Source organism: Akebia trifoliata, chromosome 13, assembly GCF_017979445.1.
Source record: "Akebia trifoliata isolate Shusen 1 chromosome 13, ASM1797944v1, whole genome shotgun sequence".
NCBI lineage: Eukaryota > Viridiplantae > Streptophyta > Magnoliopsida > Ranunculales > Lardizabalaceae > Akebia > Akebia trifoliata.
In genome coordinates, this window is record NC_141387.1 from 928,686 (window position 1) to 949,671 (window position 20,986).

Genomic DNA, 20,986 nt, shown 5'->3' on the forward strand with positions numbered 1-20,986 from the left:
TTGAGGCATTAATTGATATATCTTGAATTAGATTTTATTTGGTTAATATTGTAATCTTATCTAAAAATAGAAAGTCTCCTAATTAAATACTGAATATCTATTTCTAGATAAAGATAAATTTTGTAAAGAATTCTAAATGATTTTATTTTTTCTTTTAGGATTTGACTTTCTATCTATATAATGAAAGCTATTATGTAGAAGAGAGAAAGCTTCAGGTAGGAATAAAATAAAATAAAAAGGAGATTAGATTTTGTAAATCTTGTATTTTCTTAAAAAATAGTGGAATGGCGAGCTTGGAAACGTAGTTTAGATTTGAGACGAACGCCATGAAATTTTTTTGCTCCTTGTCTTCTCACTTGTTTTTTTTTATTTTCTTTTATGATTTTGTGTGATATCGTTCGTGTGCATCAATAACAGTGAAAATCAATTGTTAGGAGTAAATCTCAAGAAATTAACAACATTCACGATTTTTCCTCTACAGATTTTTTTAAGGTTAAAAGTAAATTAATTTTATCATTGAAAACTAGGGTAAGGAGTTATACCCAAGATTTTGAAGATGACTAAATTTGAGAAAGAGAAATGAAAGGCTTCAAGTAGAAGATGGGGTTTTGAGGTCATTAGGCACCAATTTATTAGAGAAGATATAGGTCAAAGGGCATGTAAGCATTTTAGTGAATATTTGAAAGAGTCGTGATTTTATGACTCCCCCTCTATTCACCCGACGTGGCATGTGCATAGAATCATATATATTTTTCTTTGGATACACAACTACACATATTTTTGGGGAGTAGAGGGAGGAGTCAATTTATTATTATTCTATTTGAAATAATGAGAAATGATCTGAGGCTAATGCTAAATCGACTTGTGAAAATAATACATGGCTTATACGGATGATGTTGCAAGGGCACAAAATCGTGAATCTTTTTCCTCGTGTATCCCAAAGAAAAATACACGACCTATCATTCTTTGTCCTTGCCATGCCATCAAACCACATATCTTTAGCGCATTGATTTATCATGATACATGATCTAAATGCCTTTTCTCCAACTTCTAACAAAAAACCTTTCAATTTTCTCTCCACAACCAGTCATCTTCAAGTTTTTTAACTTTATCAATTTTCAACTAAGCTAAAGCTGTTACATGGGGATGTAACATTGTTCGACACTATTTTTCAATAATATCCCTCATTGTTTTGTCTTTTAGTGAAAAAAATAAATGTGTATTAAATTAAAAATATATATATTTATAATAAATACTTTGACATAAATGCATTTATTAATAACATAATAAATATATTTATTGTGTAAAAGACTAACATGCCCTTATTTTTTTTACTAAAAGACAAAAGTAGGAGATATATTATTGAAAAAAAAAAAGTTAGAAAATGCTAACATCCCCATGAGGCCTTCAAAGTAATCATTCCCCTATATATTTTCACATCTCTTGAATTATTTTCAAAAAAAAACAATTAATGTAAATTATCCTTTTGAAGGATTTTATTTAGAAACATATTAGTTTTTGAGATGAGAAGATATCCAGATTTTTTTGCATTTAATTTATTTAAAATATAATCCAAAAATCAAATCGTTAGAATGAGGGCAGTGAATTCGAAGTGGGCCTAATCAACTAACAATACTGATTTTGCGCCAAAAGATCTAGTGGATATCTAACCCTCGATCTGCAATTTAATTTGGTAGCTCTCATTGAAGTGGGCCCAGTCAACAAATGAGATTGATTTTGTGCCTAAAGATCCAATGGATACTGAACCCTTTGCAATTTAATTTCGTAGATCACAAACTATAATAGCATTACTTACTTACGTTTATGTTCTTAGTTTTGAGAAGAGTTTTAATTAGAAAGAAACAATGAAACGGATTATGAGTCAGTCTTATCCAAACTAAAGCAATTATACAGTGTATCTGATTGCATTAATCTAATCTTACTTCACCTGATTAACCTTTTATCACCGTCCATCAGTTCGGTGGCCCACGTTCACGCTCTCTTTCTTTTCCAACGCACCATTTTCAATAATAGAAACCTTTTTATTCCTCCAAAACTAGAATTGGTTACTCAATTACTTATATAAGGAAAATCCTACTCTGTCAAAAAAAAAAAAAATTTGCTGTTTTTTTTAATATAAAAATTTGATACAAACTGTCTAAAAAAATATTTTAACAAAATGGATCGGGTCAAATAACTTATGATATAAATCAGTTATTAAAAAAAATGACCAAAGTCAATGGCCATTAATCAATCATGAAAACTTACCAAATCTATTAAAGTACCTTTATGATTAGTGGGCCCAATTAGTATCTTACATGGCAATTTTAAGGGGAAGAACATCAAACTATTTATATGAAGAAAGATAGCAAATTGAAACATGTTATTACGTGTTGGTCTTGGCGGAGTTGGCATAACTTCACACAAGTTTAAGGGGGCGAAGAGGTTGCATCAAAGTCGGATAAACATTCAGACTCCGAGAGAATGCAATCTTCTATATAAGGATACCTTTGTGATCGTAAGAGAGACTATATCTACATACAGATCGAGAGAGAGAGAGAGAGAGAGAGAGATACAGAGAGAGTCGTTTTCGGTAAGAGATTCTACAATGTAGTTTGTTTGTTTTTTGTTTTGTTTTGTTTTTTTTTTTTTTTTCTTTCTAGTTTTTTAGGTTTTTATTTATATATTTTTGGGTTTGGGTTTGGAATTTTTTATGTTTAAGAGCATTGTTTTGTTTTTTTTGGATTTGGGTTTGGATTATTTGATGTTTAAGAGCATTGGTTTGTTAGATGAAGTTGATGTTCTTGTTGTTTATGTTGATGGGTATGAAGGAAGTAATAATGTGTTCAAGGGAAACAAAGGGTTCTATTTTATTTTATTTATATAATTTTAACTTGATTTTATATATATATATATAAAATAGAGAGTAAACATTGGTTGTTTTATTTTTTATTTTTATTTATATTGTTTTGTTTTATCTTTTTTAAGGTTAAAATTTTGATAAATTATTTATATATATAAAATAAGGATTTATGGAATTAATATAATATAGTTTTATAAGAAAGAAATAGTGAGAAATAATATATATTTTTTCATTTTTGGGTTTGACTTGTGTGGGTTGTTTAATACTTTAATTCTATTATTTGTTTTTCTCATTGTTATTTTTGTTTCTTTGGAGTTTGGTATTTGGATTCAATTTTCTTGTTCTTTTCCCCATTTCTTTTTTCTTGTATTAATTAATCAGAGGGCACACGTTATGAGGCATTAAATACACCTTGAAAATAAGCATTTGAGGGTATTTTTGTTAGGAGATTTTTTTTAGGGCACTTTTTGTTGGAAAATAAATTTTTGGAGGTGTATTTAATGCATTTTAACGTGTGTCCTTAGGGCACATGTTAACAAATCCCTATAATATGATATTTTTTACCTATTTGACTGTTAAAATTTAAATTTGATTTTCAATAAATACCAATAAAATTTTATTTGGTAGATAAGGATCTGAATTTATTTGGAATGCTTAACTTAGGGCTGGTAAGATTGAAGCATGCATGTATGGAAATGTGCATAATTTAATTAATCAGATTTTATTTTGATAGAAATATATTTAATTATGTTAAGAGTTTAATTTTCATTGGAATTAGGAATATTATTGTTTTAATTTGAAGTTATTTTGTATAAATCTATTTTAAAAGTATTTAGAAGATAGGGTCCCCTATATGGTAATGAAATTTTTTCAAACAAGGTAACTCTTTTACTTACATTTATTTAAATTACTTTTATGGCGTTTTCATGATCATTTTTTAAGTTTGGTAAGGGTATAAAAGTACATTTAAGTAAATGCAGGTACAATGGGTACCTTGTTTGGTAATAAAATTCCATTACCATATATGAGATATCCCATATATGTTAAATATTACAAAAATGAGTTTGACATGGTCACTTTGGTTTCCCATAGATATAGTTTTAGAAGAAAACTTCTATATTTGTTTAATGGTTGTGTTCTTGAGATATCCCCAAAGCTTTGATGTTAAATATTAGGTGGTCTTAAGCAATATTCTTTATGTTTGTCAAGCTTAAGTTTATTTTATTTTTTGCTTAGATTGTTAATTTATGTAGATTTTGCCGAATCTTTGAATGTTTTATCAACAAAACAAACTTTTTGCAAACTAGCTAACTAGGCTTCATTCCTGCAATCAAGTAGGTGTGTGTCATCAACTGTAATTGGCATTTTATTAGTCCAATTCTCTAAAAAAATTTTTGTTCCCGTTCATCTACGCAGATTGTATTTAGTTCGATCCTAAATTGCACACGATGGCGGAGGGTGCCATCGAAAAAGCAAGCAAAACAGAATTCAAAGAATGCTTTCATATGACATGGACACGGCCTTATATTTTGAAACTCGCGTTCTCAGCTGGCATTGGAGGGCTCCTCTTTGGCTATGATACAGGTAACAAACTAATTTCATGTATTGGATTTCTTAGTTTTAGTTGAATGAGAACAATATAAAAGTCTCCAAATGCCAACTTTGATTGATTAAATCTTTTTTCGATTTTTTAGGTGTCATCTCTGGTGCCCTTCTTTACATTCGAGATGATTTTCGAAGTGTTGATAGGAGCACAGTTATGCAGGTAAGCTGAACATATAACCACTGATTACTTCTCTCCCCATCTATCGTAAAAATCTAGATGAAAAAATAAATTAACCCTTCTGAATTCTTACTATATGTTTTTTTTGGGGGGTAGGAAACCATCGTTAGTATGGCAGTAGCAGGAGCTATAGTTGGTGCAGCGATTGGTGGATGGATGAACGACAGTATGGGGAGAAGATTTTCGATTTTGATTGCTGATGTTTTGTTCTTCATTGGAGCAATTATCATGGCTGTATCTCCGACCCCAGCATTGATTATTGTTGGAAGAATATTTGTAGGACTCGGAGTTGGAATGGCTTCCATGACTGCACCTCTATATATATCGGAAGCTTCCCCTGCTAAAATTAGAGGTGCCCTTGTTAGCACCAATGGTTTGCTTATTACGGGTGGGCAATTTATTGCCTATCTTATCAATCTTGCCTTCACTAGGGTACGTATACGGCCACTAATACCACATTCATGTTATCGTTTCTATTATAATTTAAATTAATAATAATTTCTAATGGGATTTGATACAGGTACCCGGAACATGGCGTTGGATGCTTGGAATAGCGGCGGTCCCGGCTGCAGTTCAATTTGTTTGCATGTGGTTTCTTCCAGAGTCTCCTAGGTGGCTCTACAGAAAGGTTATTATTAAGTATTTTTATGTTTATTTTTTCTTTTAAATTAAATTTGGAGGTTTAAGTTCCATGTATAAATTTAGAATTTCGTAATGGTTCATAGTGCATGCACGAAAGATTATTACTAAGTATTTTTATTTTTATTTTTTAAATTAAACTTGGAGGTTTAAGTTCCACGTAGAATTTTAAAAATTCGTAAAGCCGACGATTTTTTCTCTTTTAACACAAAATGGTTCATAGTGCATATGTGTGGAGACTGAACCTACCATTTGTTCTGTCCCAAATAGGTGATCCAACTAAAGAAAAAAAATACAATTGAGTTAATGTTCCTGTCCATTTTTGTTGCACTTTAAAATATATTTATTTCCGAACTTCCATCATGGCTTTGCAAATTGACTAGGTGGGACAATACGTTTTGGATTACGTGTTCCTTTTCAATCGTTGTGCTCGTTCTCCCAATCATAAATGTATATTTATGCCAATTCGAGGGTGACTATCAATTACTTATTACTAAATATTTTTTTAATAATGTTTTGTGTTTAATATGAACAGAACAGGAAAGAGGAAGCTATTGAAATTTTGAAGAAAATATACCCTCCTAGTGAAGCTGATGAGGAGGTTGAAGCTTTAAGATTGTCGGTTGAAGCTGAAATAGCTCTAGAAGGTTCAGTTGGTGCTGGTAACATCTTTACTAAGGTATCTGATGCATGGAGTGATCCCATAGTCCGTAAAGGTCTCATTGCTGGTATCGGTTGCCAAGTAGCTCAGCAGTTTGTGGGTATCAACACAATCATGTATTACAGCCCAACAATAGTCCAATTAGCTGGAATTGCTTCTAATCGTGCGGCCTTGGCACTTTCTCTCATAACATCCGGTTTCAACGCTCTTGGTACCATCGTTAGTATGTTTTTCGTTGATAGATTTGGGAGGAGAAAGTTGATGCTTATCAGTATGGTTGGAATCATTGTTTGTCTTTTTGGATTAACGGCTGTGTTTAGAACAGCTTCTTCTCATGCTCCACTCGTTAATGGGTTTGAGACCGCTCATTTTGGGAACAATACATGTTCGTCTTACTTGACAGCGCCCGATGCTGGAAATTGGAACTGTATGACATGCTTGTCTGCCTCATCTGAGTGCGGTTTTTGTACTAATGCTGGGAAAAAGGTATGATCCAGAATAATTAGCTTTACGATTTGTGCACAAAATGTCATGTTTTAAGAAACATTGCTTCAACACAAAAATGCAAGAAACAAAATCACAAAAATATACCCCAATTCTGATTTTAACCAATTTCTCAGTTTTATAGGATTATGAAATCTGATTATGTGTTGCACGATACAATTTGTTTGTAAGCAGCTTCGACCCGGTGCATGTCTAGCTTCAAATCCAAGTTCGAAAAGTGCATGTAATGGGGAGCATCGTCAATGGTACACCAGGGATGTCCGAGCAATTTTGGATTGGTGGCAGTGATCGTACTTGGAGTATATATCATCGCTTATGCGCCCGGGATGGGAACAGTCCCATGGATTGTGAACTCTGAGATATATCCGTTGAGACTTAGAGGACTTTGTGGAGGGATGGCTGCAGTGGCTAACTGGGTTTCGAATCTCATAGTGAGCGAAACCTTTTTAAGTTTGACAAAGGCTCTTGGTGCTGCCTACACATTTCTTCTATTTGGGTGTGTTTCGTGCGTTGCTTTATTGTTCATCTTTTTGTTTGTACCCGAAACAAAAGGATTATCGTTTGAGGAGGTGGAGAAGATGCTGGAGAAAAGAAGCTGGAAGAATCGGAAGACTTCGAAGAACAATCCAGACAAACAATCAAGTCGATAAGCCATAATCATCTCTTCATTTGCTTGTTTTATTTTGTTTATCAGAACCCTAGACACTTGATTTGGCTTGTTCTAGATAATGTTTTTTTGTGTGTGTGTGCTTATTTAGACAATACTTCTGGGCAGTGTTAATGCAATGAATTCGCATGAATGAAATTATATTTTGAAACTTGGTTAAAATAGTAAAAATACCATAAATATCATCTGAGTGTGATTTATTTTCCCAAAACTAGTAATCTTTAACATCTTGGGTAAATTTTTTTTACCTAGTTTTCAACCTTTTCAACCTTAATTCGAACGTCTTACATCTTCAACAACCATCACTTGCACCAAATCTCTTAGAAAAAACCAATTTTGGCACAATAGGTGATTTGATTACAAGAGAATTTTTTTTGGTTTTTTGTTTTTGCTTCAAACAATCATCATAAAATGCAAAATTCCTCTCTTTCATTTCTCATCATTGGCTGTCATCACTGATTGAACGTGAAATTATTAATCGTTCATATCAGTTTAATAAGAGCAAACCATACCCTACATGATACAATATATTATTATATCTTCAAAGTGATTTGTTCTCCGAATAAATCGGACTTACTATATGTCTCATGGGGTTCTGGAAACAAATGGTTTTAAAACTAAATTTCAAGTCCTGATTTTAAAATTTTAATTTTACAATATCTCATCAAAGTTGTCTCAATGTAGGAGGTTATGGTCCTCGAGATTTGTATCATAAATCTTGAAGACCATCCAACGATCTCAACCTTGGGATGATGTTAGTACACAATTCAAAGATTATACAGGTTGGTCCCCACCATCAAAAAGTGACATCCCATGGACCAATCAAATTGATTGGAGCACTGAAGATCAGAGCTCCCTAGGAGCATGTAATGAAATACCCACCCCTTCAAAGTTTAAATATTATTACTAGGGTCAACATCGTCACGTTGTTATAATCAGGCCAATTTGAGTGACCCGCTCCGACCTTCAGAGCTCCACCTAACGGCTATATTTTGGGCATTATGGTCATTATATTGTTAGTTCTGATATTATTTAGGATAATTTAAAATACCCCTCCACTATGTGATTCAAATGATGACATACCCTCCTTGACCATGTCCTTTTACGGTAGACTAACAAATGAAATGACAAAAATACCCTTATTTTCAATCACTTACAAAATATCCCTTCCTCAAGCTTGGGTTTTGAATCAATGTCACCACTTGTCCTCCATAAGATTAAATTAGTTATCCAAATTTCTATACTATTTATCCTTCTAAATCAAAGAGAAAAAACAAACTTAATCATTTGGAGTTTTTTTTTTTTTTTGGCTTATCGGTATCTCCACTCTTTGGGTGAGACTACTCCCATGGTCATACACACACCGCCCCCTTGGAAAGACCTACTTCAATTGGTTGAGTTGAGAGTCAATCGGGCTCTGGAGGGTAGCCCCTAAGAATTCATTACTTTGGGGGTTTCGAGTATTTACTCTTCCTGGGGAGCTTATCAAGCTCGACTTGCCACTAAGCTAATCCCTTGGAGTTAATGTTTTGAGTATAATACAACTCTAGTTTGTACGAACTAACGTTTGTAACATAATGCAATTCTAATTTATATGAGATTACATTTAGAAAGTATTATATGATTTTGTCAAATAAATCAAGTTTAAAGATTCGAGGAAAAACTTAAAAGATAAGAATTACCAAATAAAATAATTTTTTATCCTAAAGATTTATTTATTCTTTGGCGGGTCGTACATACCAATCACCATGCTTAGGTACAATAATTAAATATAACTATTTTATATGGAGGGACATATAGAGATTCGAAGGTGTGACCTAAGAAGAAAACCTAATCGCCTTTATCATCTCAATTAATTACATCTTACCTTCAAACTCTTCTTAAACCTTTTGTAGGAAATAAGTGAATTTGAATAATGATTTTCTGACTCCTCCACCCATACTCCCTTGGCATGGTAATGCATAGAACCAAAGGTTTTTTCGTTGGGATATAGAATTGCACATAACCATCCAAAGATTCATTGATCACAAGGGGAGTATGTCATTGATTTTTTCATCTTCAACTTATTCATTGTATTTCGACTCCTCCTCTGAGATTTTTTCCAGAGAGGAGTCAGATTATCACGTCTGATTGATTTCTTTACCCAAAGATTCATCAACTTGTACTTACCACTAACCCAATAAGTTGAAGATCAAGTGTTTAAAATCACGGGTTTTTTTGTCTAGAGATTATAAAATAAGGGTGTTTAGGTCATTTTCTTATTAGTCTTTTGAAGTAGAACAATTTCATCAAGGGTATGTCAATAGTTTGGAAAAACAGGGGTATCTCATCTATTCAGCAAAAAGTAAAGGGGTATGTCTAAATCACCCAATCTTTTATTTTAATTTCAAAAATGTTCAAACTTCAAACTCAAAGAGCACATCAATCTCATTTCTGACCACTACTACAACAATAAAAACATTCCTTTTCTTCCCCCCTTTATACATTTGAACTGAACCAAAGATCTCTCTCTCTCTCTCTGTTTCAGATCTCCAAAAGCCATGAAATCAAACACAGAGATCTCCGAAAATCGATTCTTGGGAGCCATTTCTACCCAAAAGATTCGAAATCTTCTTCCCAGATCCATCTCTAACAACAGTCTGAAGATGAACTCGATCCGTCAAAAATCCAAATCCAGCAAAGAAAATTCTCCCCCCATCGATCCAAACATTCAGATCGATACAAACATGGTCTCATCTTCTGTTCCTGAGAAATCACCAACGAAAACTGTATATTTTCAGAAAGAAAGCACCAGATCAGACGACCATCTACAAGATCTATTATCTCTTCCTTCTGATCCACCAGTTAAGGTATCTTGATTTCAAAACCCTAATCTTTTTATTATGTTTTTCAAGTTTGGATTTTGATTCTACGTTTGTGTTTAACTGTTTATGCTGGATTTGTTGATAGGTTGTAGCGAGAGTCAGACCGGCTAATTGGCGTGAGAGAGGAGAAGATCGAACTGTTCGGAAGATTTCACCCAACTCTTTATCAGTTGGAGACAGAACGTTTACATTCGACTCAGTTGTCGATTCAAGTTCTACTCAGGTAATCATGGTTGCTTATAGGTACACGTTTTCATCTTTATCTAAATTGGGGCAGTTTTTGATGAAATTATGCTCTGTGTTGTTATATTTTTCACAGGAAGATATCTTCCAATTGGTCGGTGTTCCGTTGGTCAAGAACTCCTTAGTTGGTTTTAACACTTCAATCCTTTCTTATGGGCAGGTACATTGAACTTTTAGTTGTTTTACGTTAATTTTTTTGTAAACTTCTATCTCAATATTCCGATTTTAGTGAAAATTTACGACTAAATAACTTGATCAAATATTCAAAAAGACGGGAAGCGGGAAGACTTACACGATGTGGGGTCCTCCGAGTGCAATGGTTGAAGGTCCCTCTCCAAGTAGCAACCAAGGCATTGTTCCTCGAATCTTCCAGATGTTATTTTCAGAGATTCAGAGAGTGGGTTTCTAGTCCTCAATTTCATCTTTAAAAAAAAAAAAAAAACACTGAATTGTGGAAATGGGATCATGACCTTTTGTTCTGATTCTTGATCAGGAACAGGAGAATTCTGAAAAGAGGCAGATAAATTACCAGTGTCGATGTTCTTTTCTAGAGGTGAACTTTTTTTATTTCTCGTTGCGAAATAGGTTTTAATTTCACATAATACTTTGTTATTTATCACTTGTTGCTTGTTACAGATATATAATGAGCGGATTGGTGATTTACTGGACCCCGTTCAACGGAACCTTGAGGTATAGTTTTTCCTATCTCCATTATTCTTGATTTGGTTTTCATCACTTTCTGTATTATTTTTAGTTTATGGTATCCAAAGGTTTATTTTTTTTTCACAGATAAGAGATGATGCCAAGAATGGCATCTATGTTGAAAATCTGACAGAGGAGTATGTGACTACTTATGATGATGTAACACAAATTTTAATTAAGGTGAGAGATCGGCATATGAAGCCAATTATTCTTCTGAGACAACTTTTAATATGCATTGATAAATGGGGAATTGTTCAATTTTGTTCTGTTTTTCATCAGCATTTTCTTACCTTTGAAAGATAATTGAACTTGATACAATTTGGAAAATGTGGATCCTACGTAATTTATTCCATGATTTATTCGATTAATTTCAATTATGATGCAGGGGCTTTCAAATAGAAAGGTGGGTGCAACAAGCATAAACTCCAAGAGCTCTCGGTCTCATATAGTTTTTACTTGTGTCATCGAATCCTGGTGCAAGGTATACTATTACACATTGGAATTCTTGATTTTTTATTTATTATTCAAAAATAACCTTGAATTTTCCCACTCTTTGCATCTATCTATGTAACTCATTGAAACGCTTATCCTAATATACTTGTGCTATGCTCATGACCCCAATTATTTTCACAGGGTACATCTTCGAAATGCTTTAATAGTTCAAAAACCAGCAGAATCTGCCTTGTTGATCTTGCTGGATCAGAACGAAATAAACTTGTTGATGCAGGTAGACAGTGTATAAAGGAAGGCAGAAATGTAAAGAGATCTCTATCACATCTCGGGTATGATTTCATGACCATTATTTTGTTATTGATCTTCAATTAAAGCTGATGTATCTAATCTAGAACTAGTTCTCATTGTATGAGAATGCTTAGTTCAAGTATATGATCATGAGTACCACATGAATGGTCCAGATGCTATGGGTGCCATGTATTTGTAAATGCAATGGTAGTAACCAAACTGGATGCTCTATATTAAAATTACAATGAAATTGTATCAAGTTATTCACTCACAGTGCCTAATTATAAATTGTTTTATATAAAGAAATGATTTATTCAACAGCCATTGTAGTAACATAGAGTGAGTTCAGCTCTGGACTTCTTTAACTTTAACTTTCTGCTTGGATGGTTGCAGGCATTTGGTGCATCTTCTTTCTGGAGGTGCCCAATCTGGAAGAAGACCTCAAAATATCCCATATCGAAGTTCTTGTTTAACTCATCTACTACAGGAGTCACTTGGTGGCAATGCGAAACTAACAGTCATTTGCGCAATTTCTCCAGATGACAAGTAATTCATCGTTTAAACTTAATTGCTTTTGGTATCCCTTTAACAAGTAATTCAGTATGGCATTCATGCATGGAACAATAATTTGGTAAGGTTTCGGTGAGATGATTTATGCATGGAATTAGAGGTGGGGATGTTAGAACCATATTCATGATATTCAATTTTATCTTTGTTCTTGTCAATGCCATTAGATCTACAAAAATGTCCACTAATTAATGGTGTCCCTGTTGAATACAGATGCAAAGGTGAAACTCTTAGCACACTCAGGTTTGGGCTGCAAGCAAAATCCATACAAAATGAACCAGCAATAAATGAAATAACAGAGGAGGATGTTAATGATCTGAGTGACCAAATTCGTCAATTAAAGGTATTATTTGCCATCTGAGTGTCAATTTCCAGTACATTGTTTATTGTTGTGCTCAAGCCAACATTGACTAGAACTATATATTGTTGTCTACAGGAAGAGCTTATAAAAACGAAGTCAACTGGTTACAACTCAGTTTGCAGTAACAGTGGATATTTCAAAGGTCGAAATGCCCGTGAAAGCCTGAACCAATTGAGATTAAGTCTCAATCGTTCCTTGATCTTACCCCACATAGATAGTGATTCTGAGGAAGATATAAACGTTGATGAGAAGAATGTACAAGAGCTATTCACCCAGCTAGACAATGTGCAAAGTTCATGTGATGAGGTGAATTTGACAGGCCCCTCTGATGACAAAGAGTGCCTCCAGTTTTCTTCCTTTGAAGAAAGTTCAGATATAGACATTACCAGTGAACATAGCTGTATCACAAATACATGCCCAGAAGACAGTAGAATCAAAGAAACCCATTTGAACGATGACCCTGAGATGGAGGAGCTACATTACAAGGACCATGATAGTTCTGTAGATTGCCAAGATACTTCAAGTACTTTTGATGGCCTTTCAATCTTGCCATGCCGACAGTCTTCAGTCCTCCAAGATCCACCCTTATCTGAATCTCCTAAAATTGAAAACATGCAAAAGAAAAGTATATCCACCTCGTCAAATCTTTCATCTGAGAACCATGTGCTTGAGAGTTCGAGGTTCAATCCAGAAGTTTTAAGACAGTCAGTTAAAAGAAGTGATCAAATCCGTGAGTCCTTGCGGTCAAGCAAGATATTTCAAGACCCTACTGAGTCTTTGGCAGCTAGCCTTCACAGAGGCTTGCAGATTATCGACTATCATCAGAGGAATTCGGCATCAAATAAATCCTCAGTTGCCTTTTCATTCGAACATTTGGCATTGAAACCATGTCAAGAAACCAACAAAGCTGATGCTAGTGTTCAAACATTAGCAGAAGAGGGAACCAATTCTTTCATTTGTGCATCTTGCAAGCAGGCAAAAGTTAATGGCGCTGATCAAGTCCAAGATAGCTTAAATATGTGGATTGTACCAGTTGATGAAGCAGGGGCTCCCAAGGGATTGACAGATCAAGTGCAGAAAGTAAGTCTAGGATCAAGTAACTTTTATAGAAAGAAACACTTGGCATGAAAAAAAATCCTCTTAAAGAAAGTTGGAAACATTATCTTTTCATTTGTTGGATTTCAGACTTTGTGTTTTGTGTCTCTTTTTTTTGGGGTTAACTAGGATGGAGAAAAAGTCTTGGCTGAAGCCCTCAAGAGAGAGAAGGAGCTTGAAAATATGTGTGCAGAACAAGCAGCTAAAATTGAGCACCTAAATCAACTGGTAATAAACTTGTTTCCTTCGTAACCATGGGAAGACTATGTATATAGGTTTTGTTAAGTTTTTGACAATTTGAAATTATGTAGGTTGAGCAATATAAACAAGAGAAAGAACACAACTCAGTCTTAGAACGGGGTCAGGATGCAAGAACTCTTCATACCGAGGCCTTAACAGATGTAGTATCAAATGAAGATCTCAAGAATGAGAAACATTTGTCATTAGAAGAAAACAAGGTAAGTCACTCCCATGGATTGGTTCCCACCTTTTATTCTCACAGTTCAAATTATGGTTTCTTTGGTTGATGTTGTTTGTAACGTCTTATATTTGCAGCTTCTGAGTCTCAATGGTGAGAATCATCAAGAAGAGATAGATTCTGAGTGCGAGAATACACATTTCAATTTGAGTGAGAGGCATGAGCTTCTAAAGGAAATTGAAAATTTAAGAAAAAAGCTGCAGTCCTATATTGATGTTTCTTCTAACGTGTCACAATCGATCCAATTGAGGAGAAGTTATGTAGATTCTCATTCTTCAGAGAAGAGCAGGGAAGAACTTGAGAAGGAAAGGGAGAGGTGGACAGAGATTGAGAGTGAGTGGATTTCTTTAACAGATGAGTTGAGAATCGATATTGAATCACACCGCCGGCATGCAGAGAAGGTGGAGATGGAATTAAGACTTGAGAAGAAAGTTACAGAAGAGTTGGATGATGCACTGGACAGGTCCGTCCTTGGGCATGCTAAATTTGTCGAACACTACGCTGACTTGCAAGACAAGTATGATGAGTTGCTCGGAAGACACCGGAAGATCATGCAAGGGGTTGCAGAAGTGAAGAAGGCAGCTGCAAAGGCAGGAGCGAAGGGTAATGGTTCTCGTTTTATTAAGTCTCTCGCTGCAGAGCTTTCAGACTTACGAGTACAAAGGGAGAAGGAGAGGGAACACTTGAAAAAGGAGAATAAGAGTCTCAGAATTCAGCTTAGAGACACTACAGAAGCTGTTCAGGCTGCTGGAGAACTCCTCGTGAGGTTGAGAGAAGCTGAGCAAGCTGTTACAGTTGCAGAGGTATGTCAGTTATATAACTGCTGGAGAACTCCCTGTGGTGTCTGTGTGGCACATTTTAGTTGGAGATTAAACTCTCTGAACTGCATGCACTTCATGGTGTCTTGAGGCCTGTGATACTTGATTAGGATGCCCAATTCCTTACTGAAGAGGGATATATCTCCAATTACAAAACCATTACATTTTGTGGAGATGGTCTCCACATTGACACCTCTTAGATAGTCCTAAAAATCACAGAACTAAAGTGGTCCTAATGATCTGATCTGTCTTAAATTTTCGATGCTCGATATATTGGCAGTAGTCCACAAAAGGTCCATTTATCTGATGATTAGGACCAAGTAAGATGAACATGGTTTGTGTCATGAGCCATTTGAGAGGAGGTCCATTGATTATATATAGACCTTTAACTAAGCATAGTTGCCGTATTTTTTACTATCTAAACAAAGTCTATCACATTATTTTGGACTTTGGAGTGATAATATTGGAAGCACACGATCTTCCTACTTCAATATAGGGAGATTTTTAATTATGTGGCTCATCCCCTATGTGTGCGCCAAATGTTTTGTTTGCTTAAATATGATTTCTAAAGTCATAAGATCACTCTGTCGAGTTTAGTCCCACATTGGACACTCATTGCCTTGCCTCTCTCCTTATAAGCTCCGGGGCCTCTCCACTCATTGCCAATTGGTTTTGAGTTGGACCCCCAAATTTACCATGGTATCATAGCGGGCCTTTCTCTCCTCCACGTTACCCAGTTCATATCTTGACGTGCTTTGGCCCAGTCCAGCCCACACATGTGGGGGGGCATGTTGAGTTTAGTCCCACACAGACACTTATTGCCTTGTTTCTCTCCTTATAAGCTCCTAGGCCTCTCCCTCCACTCATTGCCAATTGGTTTTGTGTTGGAAGCCCAAATTTATCAACAAATAAATAGACATGATCTATGGTAGCTTTAGAAATAATATGTAAGTAAATGACGATTGAACAGATGAAAAAGAAATGAAGTAATATTTTGCCCTCATATTTAGAGGTGACTAAGTAGATATTTTGATTCGATGGTGTTTTGGCTTATGTTTTTTATATTTATGTAGGAAAACTATATGAGTGCTCAGAAAGAAACCGAGAAAGTAAGGAAGCAAATGGAGAAACAGAAGAGAAAACATGCAATGGAGATGGTGACTATGAAGCAGTATCTTGCAGAGAGTCGATTACCAAAATCTGCATTGCAACCGTTATACTGGCAGGAGGATGATAGAGCAGACAGTAACACAACCACGTTGCCCGACAACGATCAAGCATGGAGAGCTGAATTTGGACCCATATACCAAGAGCATTTCTAAGTAGACAATTGAGTTGAATCCCAATTGCATTGGTGGAATTGCTCCAGACCCTACTTGGGTCAGGGAAATTAAATTGGTACAAATAGACACCTTGAGTTTAGCTTGATTTGGTTTTCTACTATAGTCGGTTTCTTTTAGTACTGTATTTTTAATTGGTTTGACTTGAATCCATTGAGTTTGTTCCCTTAATGCTTTCCTTGTGTATTAGATAAGTTGAGACACCCCACTTCACCATTTTTGGTTTCTTTTTCATCCCAAAATCTCCTAATTTGTTGCAGATCAAGCTTGAAATTCTTAGGTCTCTATAAGAGTACTTTTAACTGCATATGATCAACTCTATGTTTATCGTCAATTATTCCTTGGACATCAAGTCAAATGCCTCGACTGATGATAAGATTAAATATAGGATTGATAGGCAGAATAAGGGGCTTGTACACAATTATAGTAAAGTTAAGGGGAGGTTTACAATTTGGAGACAGTTTAGGGGGGAGGTTTACAACAATATTGTTGCAAACATCCATTAAACTAATCTTCAAAAAATGAGATAATTTATCACTGAATTAGTGTGTAAAGGTTCTCTATATATATATATATCAATAATTGTTCCTATTGTTTACAATACAGGGTACATGAAGCTATTAAATACTTCCAAACATGCAATATTGATCATAAGCTGACCTCATTAATATTGTCATGACCCTTGAAGTAAACTGTCGTAGCAATAACAAATTAAATACGACGAGTGGTGGTGTCCTAAGCTATAATAAGCCTAGGCTAAACTTTGGAAATCTTAACGTCAAAAGGTCTTCCTTTCAAATCCGCTTTGGCGTTTATCCTACTGCAGTAATTTCTTGCTAAGAAGAATGCCATAATATGAAATTTCCACCCGACATGTAATGGCCCCTCAAGTAAAGGTTTCCACGATTGATTGACCAAAATGAGGATTCCAAATGCATGAACAATTGGTCTTACATGTAAAAGTTCTGTACCTACATGACTCAAAATTTCCTTTCCATGTTACACGAGAAACTTGTTAATTTCATATAGAGTCGTGATAATATGATGGTCCCTTTGACACATGCCTCCATCATAGAATAATAGATTAGTTGCCTCGGGATACACAAAAGATTTATGATTATGCATATCCTGAAGTAAATGATCAACGGTTCTGTGATGAGGGCATAGGGGGTGTGTGTCAGAGTGGGACGTCAAAAAATCATTACATTTTCATATATATAAATCCATATCTTATAGTATTGTAAATGTGGAAAATTGTGTATTAGGATGATAGATAGTGGTTGATCTTTTTTTTTTTTTTCTTGGGTTGGAGGGGGTAGGTCTCTACTACCTATCTATGTTTCTATTTTTTCATGATTTTAACAAATTTTAGACACAAAAAAATATAACATGGTACGTGTTTCATGATTGTGTGGAATTAGGTATGGTTGGAAAGGAGGATAGGTGGTCAGACTCAAGAAACGACTAATGAGGTCATGATCTTCTTTCTATAACATTGGGCAACAAAAAGATATTAAAGGTGAAGGATGGGGGAGAGATGTGGAACAAAAAGATATTAAAGGTGAAGAATGGGGGAGAGATGTGGAAGAAACAAGGAAGGTTAGGTGAGTGTTTGATCTTGTTAGATTTAGAAAGTGATGGCTAAAGACTTAGTTTAATTAAAGCTATAGATTTTGAAAAACATAAACAAAAACTAAAGGACAATGAACACTGAGTACCAACAGGAAGACCCTTCCAGCCTCTTTAACTTCTTAACAATGAACATATGGTGGGTATTAAAGTATGCTTAATAGATGTGATCGAGATTTGAGTTTTGGGTCAATTTCCTTACCTACTACATAATTTTAGGAAGAAAGAAAAATAAAGCAACGTCAATGGGTTCCTATCATTCAGGTTGGGCACTCATATCAATGGATCCGTTCTTGGTCCAATTCTTTATTTTAAACATTGTGACAAAAGTCAGGGTTCGGCAATAATTCGGTTAGAGAAAACTTCAGAAAAAGTCAGGAAAACATTGGATAAATTAAATCATAAAAATAATTTTTTAGTCACTAAATTTTAAAAATTTTAAAGTTTTTTTTGAAGATATTGTGAATTTTTCAAAAAAAAAAAAAAATCATAGGTTTTTGTCACAATGATTTTAAGCGTAATTGTTGATGGGTTGAGATTTGGCAACCCATGAAAAAACATGGAGATCCTAATCGTCTATATAATAAAACATGACGGTCTTCTTCGTCCAAGGTTTATCCCCGATAAAGAGTGGTTCATATTCAATCTCGTATGAACACATGTTGGGAGGAATAATTTCAACTTTATTCATTTTTCTCTACTCCCTTTTTGATATTACCCCTTCAAATTTATTGTCATTTCTCATCTACTCCTGTCCAATGATTCCCCTCTAACTTTATCATCTTTCGTCTTCTCTCATTTTTTTAATAATGCACCTCTAGCTTTATTAATATCTTTACCCTTCTACCCATTTTTTTAATAAAACCCTTATAATTTTTTTTTCTTTTACCCCCTTAGCCCCAAAGATAATGATGGTGTGGTAGACACAAAATGTATGAAATTTAGTGGTCAAGATAAAATATGTACCTTGAGGATATGTCATTGTAGGAATTTTGTAGAAAATAAAGAACTTTTGGCTAGAGATTGAATATGTGGTCATTTACATCACTTTTGAGATTGGGATTGAATATGTGGTCATGTAGGTCACTTTTCATTAGCCTATAGGAGACGGCCAAGGTTCAAGGCATGTCATCGGTGTGAAAATATAGGGGAGTGGATTCTCTGTAGCCCATTTGTCTTATAGCTCTCTGTAGCTCTTTTTCTACCGTTCATAGAATGCCACATTCAAGAAAAATAATAACGCAACCCTCTTGGATTCATGATTTAGATCATATTTGAAAAAAAAAAAAAACTTTTTTTAACCCTAACCAAGTGTTTGAAAATGGACGGTCACCGCACTCTTATATTTAAACGATTAGATGCAATCATCTTGATGATATGGCACATCCACAAATCTTGATATGAGCTACAAGAGATTTGTGCTACAGAGGATCTGCTCCCGAAACAGAGAGGGTAACACAAGAATGTGTATGTCTAAATTGCCTCAAAATTTTGAAATCAGAATTATTTGATAATAAAATAGAGTTTTTTTGCTATACGTGTCCAGTGGAGGGTCTAGGGAGCAACTTTGTTCCCAGCATTTACATGTAAAAGTTTTATTCTCCTTGAAGTACAAGTTTTGACCAAACTAGTTGTGGTAAAAGTACAAGTTTTCAATACCAGTCTCAATTTTCTTGAGCGCAAACAGGACTTTTTCTCTTATGTAATTGAAGCATTCATGGAAGGAAGTTTCTAACCTCAAATGAGGTCTGATTCCTACACGTTTTCCTTGGAATCCATCTCTTTTGGAACCCCACTACACTTATCATCCCATCATTTGATGGAGAACTTCAAACGCAATTTGTGACTTCAAAAGCACATGGTGACATATGGTGGTGCTCATCAAATATTAGGGGACCCCATTGTCCTGATTTACTTAATAGAAAATTTCATACACCCCTTGTATATTGTAAATCAACAAATCCTCAAAATCATAAATGGACTCCACACATTTAAATTTGGGTCCATCGTCATGAAATGGGTATTTCACGGTTCAAAAATCATTATCAAAATAATAAAATTACAATTCAAATATAAGTTATCCATGTCAAGAACTAGGTCTACTCACCCTAAAAAGGGGTCACACTTGAAACTAGAAGTATCAAAGCAATTACTTCAGAGATTAGGGAGATTATAAACATTTGACCGAATAACATGGACACCTGTAAGGGTGCATCTTCATTTACTCGGTTGCATGTGATGTGTAGGTGTTTGCACATGCTCGGGAGATAGGACCCACATGCCTAGGCCTAACTTCTGACCTTGGCTCTTTCAATCCCAATAGTTAGGACGTAAGTTTAGATATCCCCATAATAATAAAAAAATAAAAAAATAAAAAAAAAGGAGAGAACATCTATCTCAATTCATGATCCTTTTGACATGACTTAGACCCCAATTCTAAAAAGAAAAACCCACGCAAGAAATTTTTTGTCCTCGAAAAGAAATGCGATCTACCTAATAATAAGGTCGAACATATATAAATCCATCTCTTAGAGAGGAAACATTCTTCCCAAACAATAAGAAAGCCACATCAAGTGGTCTGAGAAGGTGAAACACACAAATCACTCTCCAAATAATACTCATGATTTACCAATAAACATGTAGTTTTAAATATATATATATATGTATATATATATATATAAACAAAATAATACTTTTCAAAATTAGACTACAGATGAGAAGATTTAACTGAGATTTATAATATTATTTTTGAAAAATAATTTGTCAACTTATTCAAAGAATAGTCGGTGTGAAAACATGTGAATTAAACCTATAAAAGACATAATCTTCCATACTCTTTCATATTAGATCTGTACGGTGTAATTGACTAGAGTCAACGAATTATTTTAATTAGTTTCAACAATTGAACACGCCTCCTATAATAATTATTAATAAATTAATAAAAGATTTGTCGTCTTTTAATAACATTTTCACACCAATATTAATATATTTTAGATTACATTATTGTATATAAAATGAAGAATCGGACGAA

General features: G+C 34.5%; 2 protein-coding genes across 2 annotated transcripts; both read left to right on the forward strand.

Moving 5' to 3' along the window:
- The first annotated feature begins 2,423 nt into the window (after nt 1–2,423).
- Nucleotides 2,424–7,328, forward strand: LOC147387120 (putative inositol transporter 2). Its single transcript, XM_086421803.1, is given in 8 exon segments — nt 2,424–2,593; nt 4,280–4,447; nt 4,558–4,628; nt 4,743–5,078; nt 5,167–5,274; nt 5,821–6,432; nt 6,625–6,697; nt 6,700–7,328. Coding segments are annotated over 7 exon segments (1,737 nt in total). The 5' UTR covers nt 2,424–2,593; nt 4,280–4,311; the 3' UTR covers nt 7,101–7,328.
- Nucleotides 7,329–9,567: 2,239 nt separating this feature from the next.
- On the forward strand, nt 9,568–16,507 carry LOC147387121 (Kinesin motor family protein). Its single transcript, XM_086421391.1, has 16 exons — nt 9,568–9,966; nt 10,067–10,204; nt 10,301–10,384; nt 10,496–10,621; nt 10,718–10,777; nt 10,861–10,914; nt 11,014–11,106; nt 11,312–11,407; nt 11,560–11,708; nt 12,061–12,213; nt 12,448–12,577; nt 12,671–13,675; nt 13,820–13,918; nt 14,002–14,148; nt 14,246–14,971; nt 16,060–16,507. Exons 1-16 carry the CDS (start codon nt 9,658–9,660, stop codon nt 16,306–16,308), a joined length of 3,618 nt encoding a protein of 1,205 aa, XP_086277517.1. The 5' UTR covers nt 9,568–9,657; the 3' UTR covers nt 16,309–16,507.
- Nucleotides 16,508–20,986: the final 4,479 nt, after the last annotated feature.